This window comes from Schistocerca americana, chromosome 1 (assembly GCF_021461395.2).
Source record: "Schistocerca americana isolate TAMUIC-IGC-003095 chromosome 1, iqSchAmer2.1, whole genome shotgun sequence".
Lineage (NCBI taxonomy): Eukaryota > Metazoa > Arthropoda > Insecta > Orthoptera > Acrididae > Schistocerca > Schistocerca americana.
In genome coordinates, this window is record NC_060119.1 from 809938697 (window position 1) to 809958354 (window position 19658).

Consider the following 19658-nt stretch of genomic DNA (forward strand, 5'->3'; position numbering starts at 1 on the left):
TGTGACATTAAACTATGCAAGTACCCACAAACACGCAAAGAAATTAAGAATTAAACTATGAAACAAATAAGTGAGCTAAGAGTACAACTTGTTGCTGGCTGCTGTTTATCCATCGGTGGCAGGGAGCTCAGTAATTAATTTTCCAATAAAAGTGGGTAAAGACAGTAGGGTCTTAATTTATAATATTTTCCCTGCTGAAACTCAAAGTAAAGAAATACATGTGTGCCCAGTAACAAATGCTCCCTCTGATTACAATGTACGGCTAGTTAGAATAAATAAGATACTGTCTTACAAAATAGATGCTCCTCAGTGTAAATCAGTTAGAATAATTCATGTCTCTGGAACAAATGTTTTTGTGACTAGTTTACAAGAGGAATGTATCTGTTGGCAACAACAAGTAAAGGCCCTGCTGTAGTTACAAACTACTCGAAATTACTAAGGGAAGTTATTAAAACTCAATGAATATGCACATTATGCCACATCCCAACACCACACATAAGCCTACATGGAATGTAGTAAGACAAGAGACACAGCAAATGGCCACAGAACAGGATAACATCACTGTTAATATAAATAGAAGAAATATTTAATAATCATTTCTTAAATGCAGTACAAAATATAGGGACAAACAGTTCAAGAGAAAAATCAAAGCAATATGTTGAAAAAGCAGCTCACATGAAATTCAGTTACACAAATGTCTCACTAACTTCTCCTTCTGAAATTAAGAAAGTTATATATTCCCTCAAAAACAAAAGCTCATCCGGATTTGGTGGTGTTTATAACAGAGTACTAAAGACTTTTTTCACACACAGTAGGTGCTATCTTTCCTGAAATACATGATGCATCACTGACTCTGGGCATTTTTCCTTAGTTTGTTTGTTAAACCCCTCTAAACGAAAGGTGAGAGGAGAGATATCAATACCTATCAACCCATTTCCCTACTGACATCATTTTCCAAAATTTTTGAGAATGTTGCGTACTCTAGAAGAGAATCCCATCACAGTTTGGATTTCAGAAGAATAGCTGAATGGAGAATGCCATTTACATGTTCACCCACCAAATTTTACAAGCATTAAATAATAAAACAGCACTAGATGGTATTCTCTGTGATATATCTATGGCATTTGACTGTGTGAATCACAGTATTCTCCCAGGTAAACTGAAGTTTTACGTTTGGCGGAAGATGTTATTAATCATGATGGTGCCTTTCAACTGGGTAAGACATGGGATGTGTTGATTTCTTGAATATCTACAGAAAGGAAACATTTGTGATTAGTGACATATCTCACAACAATTAATTTTATTAATCTGACAACTACATTTTAACTCTACAAGCCTGCATTCTGACAGAAAGCACACATGTGATATCACCATTATGCACAAGCCTGAACACCACAGATGGAGCAATATTCAAAAAGTACACAAAACTCAACAGATGTCGCTCATGTAGCGGGAGCCTTTGTGCATGAATCTCACCAGAATTTTTTGGTATAAAGTTTGTGATGTGAACTAGCAATCTACAGTGCTAAAAACTCACATGAAGATGGGTGACTGGCTGTCAGCTGAAATGTCATGGCAAGAAATCAACAGCAATCAGCTTCCAGCAACAGAAGAAATTGTAAATAATGCTCAGTATTAGAAGTCCATGGTGAGACCAACATTGACTTCCTGCACACTTCATCAAAGTGTGCAGGACTGAAAATGGCATTGACGCAACGTCGAAACTAGTAGCCAAATAAATATAAAATCTTAAGTACAGCTGGAGGAGTTTCATTTTTAACAAAAAAATAAAACAACTTAGTTCTGTCAAATTTGCATGTTGAATCATTGCAACTCTTGGGGGGAGACAAATCAAAAAGTTGACATTTTTGTGTATTTTCATGCAATAACATCATATGGAATAGTATTCTGAAAAAAATTCACACTGGCATCCACATTTAAAAAATAAAAATACATTAAACTTGTAAATGGTCAGCATGTAGTCATATTCAGAAATGAATATGTAATGTAAATGTAAAATGACTTGTTCCACATTATTACAGTTAACTGTATAAGTGATCCAAGAAATATGAAATTAATTAACTAGCTGGATAACAAAAAATTGCAATCAGTTTTACAAAATTCAGTTTATTTCAATCATGTTGTTCAGATACACAGCTTAAAAAGGGTAGACTTAAAATGTAATGGTGACCCAACTGTATCATTACAAAACACATCTCGCTGTTCCTGCAGTACAACATAAAAAAACTGATGTTGTCAAAGTATCAATGAAAACTATAGGAATAATATACAAAGAAAAAATACAAATTATTTTTAGGAAAACTGCACCAAAAGAAATGCAAAAATGTTCAGGTGCAAAAAAGCTGTGAATAATTACATTAGTTGTCTGCACAAAAAGTCAAGAAAATACGATTTTCTTCCATTACAATTTTTCAGTCTCTTATGGCAGTATGGCACAACCTTTTTCAATTTGTAGGCTCTGTTGCAGATCTGAAGCTACTGCCAAGACTCAACTGTTTTAAAAAGCGAACAAAACATACACTTCAAATCCTCAATTAGTGCCCCACAATGGCCACATTGTTAATAAAGAGTTGCACAATATTTTTCACAGTCCAGCTTTTTTACTGAAAGGGTGCTGGATATTAAACATAAACAAAATATCATTAATCACCAGATATGAAATTAAATTATGACAGTGCAGAAACTATAACAAATAATACTCTGACTATTCTCCAATGTAGGCTTTCATGGCCAGTTGCGTTTGTTTTATTGGCATTAAGCCGTGTTCAAAAGCATATTTCTCTGTCGAAAGGTTCATTTACCAATGCTATTGGCATCATCAGAGACCATAACAATTCAGAAAGCAGTTACAATCTTGTTTGTTCTGAGTTCTTACAGCTTCCGATAATGTCTCCAGCACTCCAAGATAAAACTTTAGGCAGAGAAATGTGCGTTGGAACATGGACTAATGGTCACAAAACATACATCAACAAAAATGCTGATTATCTTTTCTACCATATCCCACCTTTTCTTCCAATTTATAAAAAGTAATTCATGCAAGAACAGTAGGCCTACTAACTTCCAACAATGACGTGGTCACTCAATCTACCAACGATGTGGCCATTGAAAGCATGATAATTATGCTTTGAGTTGACATCAGTCATATTATCACTACAACAACAAGTCAACCATGTCTTTCTTTGATGTAAAATTGTAATGTTTGTGTGTCTGTAACATACTTATACTTTGACATGTGTTTATATAAAAGGCAAAGAGTTGATCTGGAATACAACCACCAGTTTAGCAGAATCTTTTATCACTAACAACCCCTATGTCTTGGTAAAAGGACTCTACCTCTGTTTTCTTTCCATCTCCCATAGTCAAAACTTAGTGGGTTAAAATTTCTTATTTGCTTTCAGTAAATCATGTCAGCCAGTCTTAAATCCTTCATTTCTTATTTTCAACCCTCTCCCTGTTCACTCCACTCCGTCATTTCTTCCTTGTTTTCTGGCATTCTAGTGTGCATTATGCTCACACACTTATATGTGGCTGTGTGTGTTCCAGCTCCTATCATTTGATAACCAACTCAAGTAGGTTGTCGTTACAGCAAAAATGAAAAGAGCGTTTGGCGTCATTGGCCGGGAGGTTACAGAGAAGGTCCAGCCATTTGATGCCACATTGGGCGACCTGCACGCCGGATGGGGATGAAATGATGAAGACAACATAACGCCCAGTCCCTGAGCGGAGAAAATCCCCGACCCAGCCGGGAATTGAACCCGGGCCCCTTAGGATGGCAGACCGTCATGATGACCATTCAGTTATCGGGACAGATGTTCTTACAGCAGTTGCTGACAGCTATGCCAAGGCACACTGATCATTAACAGTAATGATCTTCTGCATATCTATAACATTTTGTTGATAACAGTATGAATACTATGAACTTTTCATTGAAATACAATCCACAAAATGTGTTATTTTATGGCGCTTCTATTTATTCGTGCACGATTATTTCATTCATGATAAGCTACAAGATGATTAACAATATAAATTCAATAGAGCAAATAGACCAATGACTCATGAAAGAGGAGATTAATGGTTGTGTGGTATTAAATTGATGCCAAATGCATTGTTGTCTTTAGTAAAATTAACAAACTGATATTCTGTGTGTTGCAAGATTTGACATAGGCACAATTCAGACTCCTTTCACAACACATAATGAGTTGGCTACATAAATACTGCATGCTGTTCTAATACACCACAAAGCATATACAATATGTTCTTAATCACAGATAGTATGGCTTTCATGAATTTTATAGTTTCTAAGATCTTTCACTGTAAGCAACACATTTACCACAGACAAAAATCCATTATTGTCAACCATTATATCTGTACCCCAATATAAAACAATTGTGGACATCTTAGTACCATTTAACAGGAAACACAATGATGCCTGTGCCATCTATACAGGATGAAACCCATTACTGTTCTTAAATTAAAATCAGTTACACTTACTCAAATGAATGGACTGCAACTCTTATAGCTCTATGCTTAGTTTCTTTTCTCTGCATTCTTTAAAACAATAAAAATCTGTGACAACTCCTCTATATGGCTTTACACAGTTTATCAAATGAATAGAAGATGATCTAATTACATATACAAATTACAATAAATGCAGAACAGTATATCCACAATAATAATGTGTTACTACTTGTGTATTCACTTCAGCAACTTGTACACATACAATCAATACATGATTATTGGTACAATCTTAAAAATAGCATACAAATTTTGTAACCAAGAATGCTAAAGATTTTTTCTTACAGCATTGCAATCTGTCATTAACTGAAGGTGTAAATGCATTCTGAGCATCTGCAACTAAAAATGGGTTTTACACATAAAAAGGTGTATTATCTTATCTTGTGGAGAATGACAGGTAATTTGATATTAGAATGTTGTCAGAGGTATTAGCACAAGCCTAATTCTTGGCAGTCTTATCAAAAACTTTGTACTTCAGTGTACACAGTGCAGAGCATGCTAAATGATCGCTAAGAATTTAAATTTTTTTAAGAACAAAAAAATGTATATGTAGAATTAACATATGAACTAACCCTCCTCCATAATGCAAGTTAACATGGGTAGACTTACCAAGAGATGATTACAACAGCATTCTGAAAGAGGGTAGTTTGTACATTATTTCTACAGAATCTGCGTAGTACATATGTTTCTGTCTGTTGCTGCAGCTTCCACAATTTATTTCTTTATGCATCCCTCATACAAGTACATCTACACTAATTTTACTAAGATAACTCTACAATATAAATAAAATTAAATGTAAATCATCATAACACAAACGTTATACAGGCACATACACTGTCAAAATAAAAATATATAACAATTTACAGAACAGATAAAGAGGTGGCAATAAAAATTAGAATATTCAAAATTGTATCACTCTTTAAAATTGCAGTATCAAAAAATTAAATTGGGAACATGAAAATAACATCATTGGAAAAACAGTGATTATGACTTGCAGATAGATTTATACAAGAGAAAGTAATATTCCTACACACAGGCATAAGCTTCATCTTGAGCATCTATGAAACATCTAATGCTACAAGCACATAATACTGCATCCTACTGCACAGAAGTGCAAGGAGAATTCTGCATGATACTGAACACTTATTATAATATTTTCCAATAGGATATGAAAGGACGGTTATAAAGTACAGTTAAATAAAGACACAGTTGCACAGTACAATAAGGAACTGTCAACTAACAGCAGCATAAGCAAAATTTACACTGTCCAACAAAAAATAAAAAATCATTTGGAACTCAACAAGTTGCTAATTGCATGTCTATTTCCGCCAGCCTGCACACACATTGTGCAGATAACATAACTGCTACACTTGTACAATCTTCACACTTTCTGTAAATAGCTCCAAAATTGCGAGCAACAATTCTCATTTCCAGGTACAGAAAAACAAGAAATTATCAAGAGGTGCCTTCTACAACAGAAGCGTTATTCAGGATGATGTGACAGGTACACTAACTCGAACAGGCCGGCCAGGAAGAGTCAGGGACGGTGGCACATCTGGTAGTGAAATCATGGGTACTGCCTGCCACTTGCCAAGCTCTTGTACCTCTGCCACTGCTGTAGTAGTTGTCCGGTGTCGAGTAGGCCTTCTGCCTACGATATCACTCTCATCATCCTCAGATGTTTCGCAGTAGGCTGTCAATGGCGGTGTGATGAAACTCACGTGGTCATCAAAACGTACACGCTCCGAGCTGCAGTCATCGCCACCAGTCATTCGTCCACTGCTGTCACTTGCCTGGTAACATTAATTTCATTTACTGCTATTACTGCAGTTAGACCCAAAGAAATTAGTTTGTTTAGCAGGATTCAAATACTTATATGTTGAACCTACAACTAAAACAGTTCTTTTTTCTTATATTCATAATCTCACATGAAACACAGCTAAGCTGATTCAGTAATTTTCCATTGTACAACAGTATTGGTTTATATAAATGAAATGTGAGAGAAATGAAAATATTTCTCCATCATATTCAACAATTACTTCATCAGGTTCACTGCCCACGAAATGGTGGCTAAGTGATTGATATAAAATTTATCATAATCCTCATCAAAAGAAGTTTCAATATTCCTCAGTTTATAAGTGAGTAGCTCAGCTGCAAGTGAGTGACTATTTTCATGTTTGTTTTTATGAGTGAGTCCAGTGTTCAACTGTAATATCCCATTGTTTTAAGAATACACCCTGCACAGATGAGTGTAAATATACTGCTGGTCATTAAAACTGCAACATCAGGAAGGACAGAAAATGACGAAATTTTACTTATTATACGTATAAACAACCCAGCAGCAAGAATACTCGATTTCAAGTACAGGTGATTTAACGATACACAGGATGCAAAATTGAGACACTAAACTAGCAGTTCTGACAGCAACTACAGCTGCAATCCAGCTGGACAAGTTGAAATGAGCTTGGGCGGCAGATACATGTATCTCATGTGATGCTGCTTTAACTCTGTGCCAAAGCACATCAATCACACTGGCTAGTGACCAGTGGTGTGTCAGTCTCATGGCAAACTATACCCAGATGTTTTCAATGTGTGAGACACGTGAAGAACATGCTGGCCAGGGCAGCAGGTGATACACTCTGTTTTGAGGTAGGTCAGGATAGCACAGGCAACACACAGCCTTGTGTTATCTTGTTGATAGATAATGTCAAAGAGACCACAAAGATACGGCACAGCCACCATGAGGGTAGCTAATCATACTTGAAAAAAATTTACCTGAGAATTCCAGGTATGTGGAGCAAGATTGCATCATAAAAAGTTCTTGATAATTAATGATGAGCGGGGGACAGGGGGAACATCTCAATAACAACTTTTCTTTCCTTTCAGTTGATATATCTTGACACAGTGTTTAATTATCAATAATTTGTATGGAATAATAGTCATATAATTAACATACTTGGAAATATTAAGTGCTTTAAAACTTGTGATTTATGAAACTCAATAAAATTAAATTCTAATGTTAGATTAGAAAAACAGAATTCCCTGAGGTTTTATGAAAATCCTAAAATTCCCCAAGATTTTCTTGATTTTTCCAGGTAAAATGCAATTTCCTGAGGATTCCAGGTTTCCCAGAAGAATTGCCATCCTGACTATCCTTAAGAAATCAGAATGTATGGCTGTTGCGCAAATTATTGGCCATGCGTATGAGAGAGAGGTTATCATGTAGTGGACACTATATAATCCAGTATCATCAAGGCAGGCACTGGGCTCATATGACAATGATGAAAGCAATCTAGCAAAGCCTGTCCTCCTTGGAGCTTCCATAAATATGTGTTCATTATAATGCCATATGCAGAAACAGGACTTGTCTGGAGGGGAGAGAAAAAAAAGTGTCGCATCATTACTATGCCCTGCTTGGTGCTGGTGCTGGGAGCACCTCTGCCCGTACACCTCCCTCTGCTGTCACATCAGGAAAGCCACAACAAAGGTCTCTATGTTGACAGACCGTAGTGTTCCAGGCGTCACTGCACTGTTTTTGTGGATACTTGTTTTGCTGCGAACAAGCCCATTTCCTGACATCAGGTAGATAATGTGGCTGTACAATTCTGCATGGCTGGATGAACAATATGACTGTCTTCTTGGGCACTAGTCATGCAGAGCCATTAATATCACATATGGTAATGAACATGGTAGCCCTGAATCCATTAACTCAATATCTGCTTGACAGTAATGAGATCTCAACCAACATGGGCACCAATATCGCAGAACATAAACTGCAAGTCTTAATTAGACCACAATCCTACTGCCTCTGTTGAATTCTGACATGTGCTAGTAGACATTGCTCCTCCTTACCTGAGGAATAACATGATCTCACAAACAAGCTACATTTAAATGTGATTTCTGGTTGAAAAACAAGGTGTGTAATCTTATTTATGTACACACAAAGTAGACTGCATTGCCTCTACTTAATTTATGTGGTTGTGCTGAAATGATTATAGTTATCATATTAAAGCATGTAGAGCACTGCATGCTGCCTTCATAGTGTCACCGTTTTAATGACCACCAGTGTAGTTTCTGGCTAGCTTTTCATGCAAATCACCAGTTTAATGATATCAGTGAAGACATATTTGCTATGAGAAGGTAATGACACATACGTCGTGCAAAAACCCAGCACATAGAGTCAAGTTAATGGCAAGAAATTATAGCCTCATCTTGTGTAAGGTTCATTCAAGAATCAAATCTTCAGTTCAAAACAATTTTTACTGCAAGTCATCTGACCAATTCCTACAAGGCCTAACGAAGAGACCTCATGATAGCACGAAAAGCAGTACCATGATTTTTCAAAAACAAGATGTTAAGATGTTGGATTTTATTTAACAGAAATTGCTCTTGAATGTGAAGGACACACATATATAAATAAGGATATTACTAAGCAAATCAGATAAATGCTGTTATATGTCACCAGAAAGAAAATGTTTTGATGGACAACCAGGATTTAAGGGGCATAAAAGTTTATTTTTTTCCCTTCCTTAATCGTGGGCATAAAAGGTTATTTTTTTCCCTTCCTCAATCATGTCACAACTATTGGAACCTGTGATAAAACTGACAATAGTAAAGCAGAAAAGAGTAATCTTACTAAGGACAAACATCACTATATAAAGTCAATGCTTGTAAATTACAATAAAAACAGGTTTTGAAACTACTGCTGCTTATGCTCTGTGGCTTCAATATTGCATCATCATATTTCTCTCATTTGGTCCATTGACCGAGTCATGGTGTAGCATTCAGTTTCACACTTAACAGGTAAATATACACACTCATGAGTCAAAACATTATGACCATCTGCTTAGTAGTGTGTTGGTCATATTTCCTGTCATGATGCCTTTGATTACTACCACATGTCTCATGGAAACCCAGAGAAATGTCTCCTGTAGCATAATACTGCCTCCTCCAGCCCTTCATCCACGGCACAGTGCCTGTTTTGAGCAGCCATTCACCAGGATGATGACAAACCCAGACACAATCATCGACACTGTGTAACAAGAAATGTGATTCATCTGACCAGGTGATGCATTTCACTAACTCATGGTCCAGTCTCAATGACCATGTGTCCATTACAATTGTAAATCATGAAATTGTTGGGTCACACAGAATAAGTATGTGTCTTCTGTGGTGGAGCCCCACATTCAACAAAGTGCACCGAACAGTGTGCTCCATCATCAGATCACCACCTATCCTTCTTTACAGAGTGGACAAGCCTCCAACTTCCACGTTCTGTGATGAGAAATGGACACCCAAACCTTGTCGCCTACTCATTGTTTCAGCATACTTCAACCACCTCCAACAGATGCTCATGACAGTAGTAAACAAACAGCCGATCAGGTTCGCCGTTTCCGAGATGCTCATTCTCATGTGCCTGGCCACAGAAATCTACCCTTCGCCAAAGTAGTTTACATCAGTGGCTTTCTCAATTTGCAGCACATGTCATCACTAGAACAACTCCCTATTCGTTTCAGCTCCACTTACAACACTTCCTTAACTGCATCATGTACCAGCAACACCACCAGACGGCACAGAATCTCACGTCTGGCAGTGGTCATAATGTTTCGACCTATAAGTGTGCATTATTAAAAAGTTATGCTTAGGCTATATCCATCAAAAACTGAATGACTGGCACAGACAGACTTACCTGTCTGTCAAGTGGTGGACGTGACCGTCTGTACGTGTGACGTCGACTCATACTTTCCTCTGGAGAAGGAGGTGGCAGAACGGCTCCTTGCAGTGAAGTTGACTCAGCTCCTGCATGTACTTCGACAGGTACTGGTGCTGTGACTTCTGAACGTGGAACTGTACCCTCAGATAATGCCAGGGACTGAGACTGCTCAGATAAGCTCGCAGTCTCACTACTTGTGCTCAGGCGCTGTGTAGATGCTACATCTGCCTGTATCTCTAGCCTGACAACATAGATCATTATGTAAACCAAAACTGGAAATGATTATAACAACATTAGATCATTAATGAACAGAAATATAATATATCAGCAATATGTCAAATAGCAAGTGAGTGTAAATAATGAGGGGCATCTACAGATAAAAATAAGTTATAATTGTCACAGGGAAAAAACATACCATTTAAAACCACAACATTAAATTTCAAATTTCAGGAATGAAAATTAATTTCTAGTATATTCTAGTGGTTGTGCTCCTCAGCTTAGCTGGACAAACAGTGTCAGTGCTGCATTTTGACAGGTAGATTAGACTGTGCTGGAGGATGTGTCACATGGGATGGGTAGAGGCAGAGAAAGGTGGGAAGCAGGAATAGGGATTGGTGGCAGCCAGTTTGCCAAGTAGGAGTGTGGGGAGCGAGGGACGACAGGTACTCAAGTTAGGCAAGTGATGCACGGTTGTTGGAGCCGGTGGGGAGTGGCACACACCAAAGGCGACATGGAGACATGAATTGAGAGAGGGTGACAGGACGGAAGGAGATGCAACGGTTAGGTGAAGAATTTGGGGCTACTGGAGACTGGGGCCAGGATGATAATGGAGCAGGGACTGTGTCATAAGGATAAATTTCATCTGCATAGCTTGGAGAAGCTGGTGGAGGAGGAGAGGATCCAGACAGCCCAAGTTGTGAAGCAGCCACTGAAACTAAGCTTCTTGTGCTTCACTAGATGGTGTGCTACTGACTGGGTGACCACTCATCATGGTGGACACCTGGTTAGTTATCATACCGACGTAAAAAGCTGTTCTGTGTTTGCAGCAGAGTTGGTATATGACATGGCTGCTTTCACAGGTGGCCCAGTCTGTAATGGGTTGGGATAAGTCTGTGACAGGACTGGAGCAGGAAGTGCTGGGTGGGTGGATTGGGTAGGTCTCGTACCTTTGTCTACCACAGGTATCAGATACATGAGGCGAGGGGTTGGGAGTGGGAGTTGTGTAGGTTGGCTGAGCAATAGACCACCATTTTATGGAGGATGAGAGAAATCATAGGTAGGATGTCCATTATTTTAACACACGATGAGAGATAATCAAAGCCCTGACAAAGGATATAGTGATACCGGGTGAAGAAGTGGGCACTCCTTTGCAGCTGAAGTGTTTCCACTGTAGAGATCAACAGAAGGAGAGTATGTCTTTCAGAAGCCCAACATGGTTACACTTGGAGTTAGGGCTGAAAATCAGGTCTTTGGGTAGGACTGAGGTTTTTTGTGAAAGGTTAACAACAGGGTTTTGGGTATGCTTGGGTTCTTTCTTTTGTTTAGTGTGTTGGAAGGGAATTTTTGGAGGATTTAGTAATTTGAAAAAGCCAGACAGGTGGGGTATGGATGCTATGAGGGATCGTCGAAGGGGTTTACTGAGAGTAGGATGGGTGATGATAGGCAGTGGTCCTCCATGGGAGAAGTAGGGTGTCAACAGGTTGGACAATTTATGGAGGTAGTGTCTGGAATGCTCCTCCAGGAGTTGGAATGCAAGCATTTCAATTTCGGAGATGCAGTGTACATAGTCAGGATTGCACAGAAACAGTATCTTGTGGAGGGAGTAGTGGTGGTTCTCTGCTACCTGTGCCATAGAGAGGTATTTCTGCAGAATCACGTTTTTGAGAGTTAGGGACTGGCAGACTTTGAAAAGGTGAATGTTATTGTGAAGGGAATGGTGAGACCCAGATAAGGGGATTTTTTTTCATGGTTAGACAATTGGAGGGAGGAATTCCATAGCTTAGACAGCAACAGCATTTACGGAACAGGATTCGGGACTGGGTTTTACCACAGAAAGGCATACTTTCCTAAACTGGTGCAGATAGATGGAGTAGGGGTCCACTGGAGTATGAATGGTGTTAGAAAATGGGAAATGACACAGGAAATCGACAAGTGAAAGCTTTAAGTAGTTATAAATGAACTGAACAACAAAGTGGGAGTTGGGAAGTGAGAAGGGTGGAGAAAATTGTGCTGGGTTAAATATTAGACCTTTGTATGTGAAGATATTTAATTGTGTGTAAGTTAGACTCATGTGTGGGAAAGAAGAAGGAAAGGCATGAAATTCAGATGGGAGTGATATATGAGGAGGTGTGGGTGGATTTGGAACTGAAACGTAGCAATTAATTGCTGGATAGTGTTATATCAGTGATCTGGTGGATCTGCAAGTGGTGCTACAGCATGTCCCAAAAGATGCATGCTACCAAGTTGATCGGATCTGATGAACTGCGCAGATAAAAAAGGCAAGAAGGAAAACATGGGAAAAGATGTGGTCAGAAAATACAAGAGACAGAAAATAGATGTAGATTGCAAGACAGTAACAAACAAGAGACCTAAGTATAAGTGTTGTAGGGAAGTTTTGGTAGAATTTAAATACATTTCCACTGAAAGAATTTCTGCTCCTGTTGATCAACACCTCCAAACTGCCAAAAACCTAGCCTCCCACATCAAAGATACTAACTACTTCACTGTCTCTCCACCATCCCTACTCCTTTCCTTCCTGAATCACTGTTGTTGCTACCTCCCTATACACCAACATCCCTCATGCTCATGGCTTTGCCACTATAGATCCACCCCTCCCAACGTCTTTCAGACTCCAAACTCACCACCTCTTTCATATACACCTTACCAACTATATCACTACCCATAACTACTTAGGGAAGGTACACAAACAAACCCACAGCACAGCCATGGGCACCCAGATGGCACCCTCCAATGCCAATCTGTTTATGGTTCATGTAGAGGAAACCTTCCTAGCCTCCCAAAACTCCCAGTCCCTAATCTGGTTCAGGTTCATTGATGATATCTTCATGGTCTGGACTTACGGCCAAGACACCCTATCTTCCTGGCCACCTTTCTGATGGCTCCGTTCTCAGCTCTGTCCACATTAAACCCACTCCCTCCTCGCATTTCTAGACCCCGCCCCCCAGTTGCTAGCTTCCCATTCACAAACTCTCTCCCTGCCTCACACCCTCTCTACCCACACCACCCAACACATTCCGTGTGTGTGTGTGTGTGTGTGTGTGTGTGTGTGTGTGTGTGTGTGTGTGTTTTCCACTCAAGTTGGGAAAAGGATTACTTCAAAAAGCTAGCAAGTTTTCTTTCTTTTTGTGTGTGTGTCTACTGACAAGTTAACGCTTCTGCTTTTCAGTTAGCAGACCCCTTTACTTCAAAAGAATTCAGAATTTAAGATGGTATATACCACACTTCCGTTACATTAAAATAAATTTCCTATCTATAGTTAGTGCTGTCAGTGAGATAGATGATGTCGTGCAGTACTCCAGGAAACTTGCTTCCACAAGATATGCGACATATTTGAAAATAATCGATAGCTGGCAAACACCATTTAAAACTCTGAAGTCTGCCAATCAATGGCTCAAATTACTGGAACTAGTCATAGATTTCAGCAGCTCTGTGGTGGTATACATTACAACGGCATTCTTAATTAAGCTAAAGCATAATGAACATAGGAAAACTTACATCAAGTTTGGAATGTTTAAATATGTGACATTATCTACCACAACTACTTGTCAAGAGAGGCCAACCATCCACGAGACACACTACGGAGAACTAAACACACTTCAACAGAGATTCCACAGGCTTATTAAATAAAGCACTGCATCACAGCAAAACAAGAATGATTTGGAAGATACCATCAAAAATGACATGGACTCCCTGTAAACCATTTACGGGCATTAGTGTACTGCCAACATTTCTCCTCAAACCCATTGAAGTGACCAGTTGTGTCCATCTAATTGTGTCTCATATGTCTAGAGAAAAATAAATACCAGTGGTAAAAACTAACTGTCACAGCCAGTTGCTAATAAACATATTGTAGTTAGTTATTTTCGAAAGATTTCAATGCATAAGTGAGTGTGGCTTCAGTTGCCAGAGACTGCAGTCATGTGTGTGCGAGTTGTGTCTGCGTGAGGGTGTTTTTGTGTGTCTGTCGACTATTTTGTGACATCTTCGCTATAGGTGAGTAGCAACTTTCGTTATCATAATATTGTTACATTCCATCCTGGATTTTTGATTGTTTGGTAAGTGCATAATTTGTTATAGTTAGATTCATAAAGCTATGTTATTCATTATTGTGGACAGAATGAGAAAACATGCAAGTAGGGACACTTTTTCCAGTATTTACTTGACATAAATATCAGGGACATCACAAATCTTTTTTGCCTTTACTACAATTTGAATGTTCCACTGTAGTTTGCCCACTTATCATTGAACGCAGTACTATGGAGACGTGATTATCTGGACCTCAGTTATACGGATTAGGGATTATCTGGATTGTCCACAACAAGTAGTGGTCTGGTCAGTGCATGCAACGACATGTCACGTTGGTACTACCTGACCTGTGTAATCTCTGCCCCCAGGCGTTTTTTTATTGTTCGAGTAAGAGGGCGCACCTTTCATTATTGTTTGAGTTAGACAATTGCCAATTACTACACTGCTGCACCGTATCGTGTCGGTGCTTAAAAATATCAAAGGGCAGTGTGTGGTCTTATCGCTTAAAAATAAAATAAAAATTATTGATTGATTTTTTAAAAAATTAAAAAGGAGAAACTGGTCACAGGTTAGTCAATAAGTATGGTGTACGTACGGCTATGATAAGCAATATTAAGAGGAGTACCAATTCAACTTTGAAGTATACATACAAATTTGATAGTGAAGACAGAAGCAAGCACCAAAAAGTGATCAAGAAACTGAAAAATGAACTTCTGCAAGAAGCTTTGTATTGTCGTTTATTATAAAAATGATGGACTGAACAACCAATATCTAGTCCTTTGCTCTGTGAAAAGGCATCACAGTTAAGAAAAGGTGGTAACAAATCATTAGTGGCAAGTGATGGATGATTGTACAGATTTATATCTCATCAAGGAATTCACAAACTGGAGGTACGAGGTGAAAAGATGTCAGCTGATGTAGAGGCAGCAAATTCTTTTAAAGATGATTTTAAAAATGAATTGGACAAAAATGACTGATCTGAACTTTGTTTTCAATGCTTATGAAATGGAATTAAATTGGAAATCATTACCATCAAAATCTTTAGCTTCTCGGTGAAAGAGTTCAGCTCTGGGATATAAAGCTAGTATAGAGTGAGTAACAATATTAGTTTGCGCTAACACTACTGGGACCCAGGCCTTCGCTCCTCAATGGAAAGATCAAAAACCCAAATGCTCAAGAAATATCAGGGTTCCCTTCACTTATTAAAAAAAATAAAAAATAAAAAAAAATATATAGTTCATGGATGAACACCAAAACATCCATTGACTGGTATGACAACAAAGCAAAAAATTTCAAAACAAAATTAGTAAACAAGGAAATGTCCTAATTTTACTGGATAATGCATAAATTTATCTTTCAGCTGAGCTGTTAGAGAGACAAAATCACATGTTTATACTAAAAGCTTTGCCTCCTAATGTGACATCCTTGCTACGACCAGTGGATCAGTGTTTTTGAACAATTATAAAACAACTTTAATGTAGATTGTTATCTAAAGCAGAAGTCATTTTGTCATACTTCGAGCAAATGAATTAAAAGCAGTGTTGTTACCTGGCTGAAGATGCATGGGATTTGACTAAAAGGAAAACTTTGAACAAAGCTTGAAACGGAATACTAAAATTGGATCTTGTAAATTAAATAATTAAGAGAGATGAACAGCAGAAAATGCAAGAAGATTAAACAGAAGAAAACATAGATGATGAAAATTATGCTAGACCATCTCGTGTGGAATCATTTCAAGCCCTGGAAACAGCATTTGAATGGTTCAAAAACAGAGTGTGATATTCTGAGCTTACAGCAGTTAAAATGAATATGTAATGTAGCAGTGATGAAGAGAGAAAACTGTTAACTTCAGATGACGATTACCAAATATTTTAAACAAAATTAAACTACAGTGACTGTCCTCTGTGACTTTAGTTGGTTACTTCATGATTAAGATTTTTTTTTTTTTTTTTTAAATTCGGATTGATTAATTTTAAGAAAATATGTATTTATGTACAAAAATGTGTCTCTAATCTCTTAATAAACATTGATTTTTGTTGATCTAAACACATTTAATTTGTTTTTGTTGTTTTTAATGAATGCCTGACATTATGCTTTAACTCTAGAAAGATGACCATACGCCAACATACCTAAGAGATTACAACATATGGGTGATGTATGTTTCTTTCTACAGTTAACAATACAAAAATCACTTTGTTTTGTACATTCCATTGTATGAATTTTCAATTATCTGAATGACTTGTGAGAACAATTAGTCCAGTTACATAAGTCCCCACTTTATTATGAGGGGCATTCAATAAGTAATGCCACACTTTTTCTGTTCAGTCAATTTCAGTTAAATGTGGAATTTGTTGTAAGCCACTGTGGTATATTCCTGCTTTGTGGTACAGTCCTGCTTCAGTCCCTATAGTTTCATGAAGTTCCAGTAGGTTATGGTGCTATATGTAGCCTTCAAAATGGTGGCTGTAATGGAGGTGCATTCAAGGCAAAGAGCTGTCACTGAGTTTCTTTCCATGGAAAACCAGAGAATTCAAGATAGGTGCTTGTAAAACGTGTACGGAGGCTTGGCAGTGAACAAAAGCATAGTGAGTCATTGGGCGAGTCATCTGTCACTACTGCAACAAGTTGGGCAAACCAGACAGCCCTCCCGTGTTCCAGCGAGTGGGTCACAAACAGCAGAGACTCCTGCAATGTTCGGATGTGCAGACACACTCATTTGAGGTGATTGATGGATCACAGTCAAACACCTCACTCCTCAACTGGATGTGTCTGTTGGTAATGCTGATACACTCATCCACCAGTTGATATACTCAAAGATCTGTGCTCTCTTGGTTCCGGCTGCCTAGCAGGCGACCATAAAGAGCAACGAAGGACCATCTGTGTGGAATTGCTTACATATTATGAGGCTGATTGGGAAAATATTTTGTGAAACATAATCACAAGTCATGAAACATGGGTTCATCACTTTGAACTGTCTACAAAACTGCAATCCAAGGAGCGGAGCCACATCATCTTTCCTCTGAAGAAAAAGTTCAAAGCCGCACCCTCAGCTGTTAATGTGATGGCAACCGTACGCTGGGTGTCTGAAGGGGTTATTTTCTTTGCTGTCCTCCCACATGGTGCTACAATAAACTCTGTAGTTTATTGAGCTATGCTCAATAAATTGAAGAAATACTTCAGCGTGTTCATTGCTACAAAAATCCAAACAATCTTCTCCTTTTCCATGACAACACAAGGCTTCACAGAAGTCTGCACACCTGAGAGGAGCCCACAAAACTCCACTGGAATGTTCTTTGCCATACCCTGTACAGCCCAGATCTCGCTCCTTGCAACTTCTATCTCTTTGGCCCAATGAAGGATGTAATCTGCAGGATGCAGCTCATGGTTGATGGAGAGCTTATTGATACAGCACAACACTGGCTGCTAAGTCCACCTGTAGAGTGGTACCGTGTGGACATACAGGCCCTTCCAGTAAGATGGTGTAAGGCCATCACATTGATTGGAGATTTAGTTGAAAAACAGGGTTTTGTAACCAAAAGAGTGGGGAATAATATGATGTATTGGAATACCGAATAAAACCAACTTGCTCTCAGAGAGGGACGGGGCTGTGGGGGGCGTGAGGATGACACACCCCTTGTACATTAATTTAGTACATTCTTCTCACAATCCAGCTACAGAAATGTAAGTGAAATAAGTGTACTTAAAATGCTTAAAGTGACTGTGAGTTACTCTTCTTCGGATATAACACAGCAAAAATTAATATCAGCATATATATCTATATTCTGCAAGCCAGCTTTTGATTTGTGGCTGCGGGTACTTCTGGTAACATTATTTTTGTCCCTTACTTTCTTTGCAAATGGTGTGAGGGAAGAGTGCTGCTTTATTTCCATATGAGCTCCAATTTTTCTGATTTTCTCATTGTTCTCATTTTGCAAGACATAGGTGAGAGAAAGTAATAGATTGCTCAATTCTTCCAGAATGTAAGCTCCTGGAATTAAGGCACCTCTTTTGTGGATGAATTACATTTCCTTAATATTCTTCTAATGAACCTCTGCAATTTTTTTGTGTGATCATTCCACTTTACGTCATCCCAGATGTTACCCATAGATATGTTATAGAAGTTATTGTTTCCACCGACTTCTTGTCAACAGCATCTTCAAGCAGTAGTTCATTGTTCGCTATGTATGTACAATATATAACAACTATAAACATTCAAGGGCCAGTGAAAGTCTCTGCACCAATCTTTGATCCTTTGAAGGTTTTCCTGCAATTCACTAGTCTTCGAGTACTGCTACCTATGTGTACATGACAATTGTCTGAAAACAGTGTATTGGAACGTACACCATTATCCATAACGTCATTATATATATGTTTGCACCTACCACTCTCCTGAAATTAGTTTCACTTCCGATGATTCCATTCAGCTAAGCATGATGTTTTGAGTTCTATCAGCAAGGAAGCTGTAAATCAGATCAAAAATCTGTTCCAATAGCTGATAACTTCATATTTTGTTCTGCAAATGACAGTGGGGAACTGCACCAAATGCACTCCTGAAATCAAGTAACACAGTGCCAACCTGTGTGTAATTGTCTGTGACACACTGGTTCTCATGGACAAACAAACATTTATGTTTCAAATTATAGACAAGATTTTCATTCTTCAAAAATGTCGCAATATGTGACCATAAAATATGTTGATAATTCTCCAACTGATTGAAGTCGGCTGTATATGCTTATAATTATGTTCATCTGTCCTATAACACTTTTTGTATATGGAAATGACATGGCTTTATACAAGTTCTTAGGAACCCTTTGTTGCTCCAGTGAGGTACAGTAAATTACCGCTACAACAGGAGCAATTTCTTTCACATAATCTCTGTAGAATCTTACAGGTATCTGATCCAATACAGATACCTTTCCACTGCTCAGTAATTTTAGGTGATTTTCTGTTCTGCAGTCAGTTATCTCAATATCTGTCATTTCGGGGTACAAATATCCCTGTCTTCTAATGCTATTTCATCTTTTATAATTTTAACAATTGGTCAAAAGGACCATATTCATTCTTTTTCTGTAAAATGGGACCAAAAAATAATTTGTGATACATTCCAGAAACATGGTACCGTAAGAGTATCTTCAATTTCAAG

General features: G+C 38.2%; 1 protein-coding gene across 1 annotated transcript in view; it reads right to left on the reverse strand.

Annotated features, from left to right (window-relative positions):
• Positions 1–2107: 2107 nt before the first annotated feature.
• The window catches only part of LOC124612751 (E3 ubiquitin-protein ligase RNF19A-like), a 190608-nt gene continuing 173057 nt past the window's right edge, over positions 2108–19658 (reverse strand). The window contains exons 12-13 of the mRNA XM_047141145.1: positions 10226–10490; positions 2108–6329 (exon numbers count right to left, since the gene is read on the reverse strand). Coding sequence (XP_046997101.1) covers positions 6024–6329; positions 10226–10490 — 571 coding nt within the window. The 3' untranslated portion in view covers positions 2108–6023. The remainder of the gene's footprint in view (positions 6330–10225; positions 10491–19658) is intronic.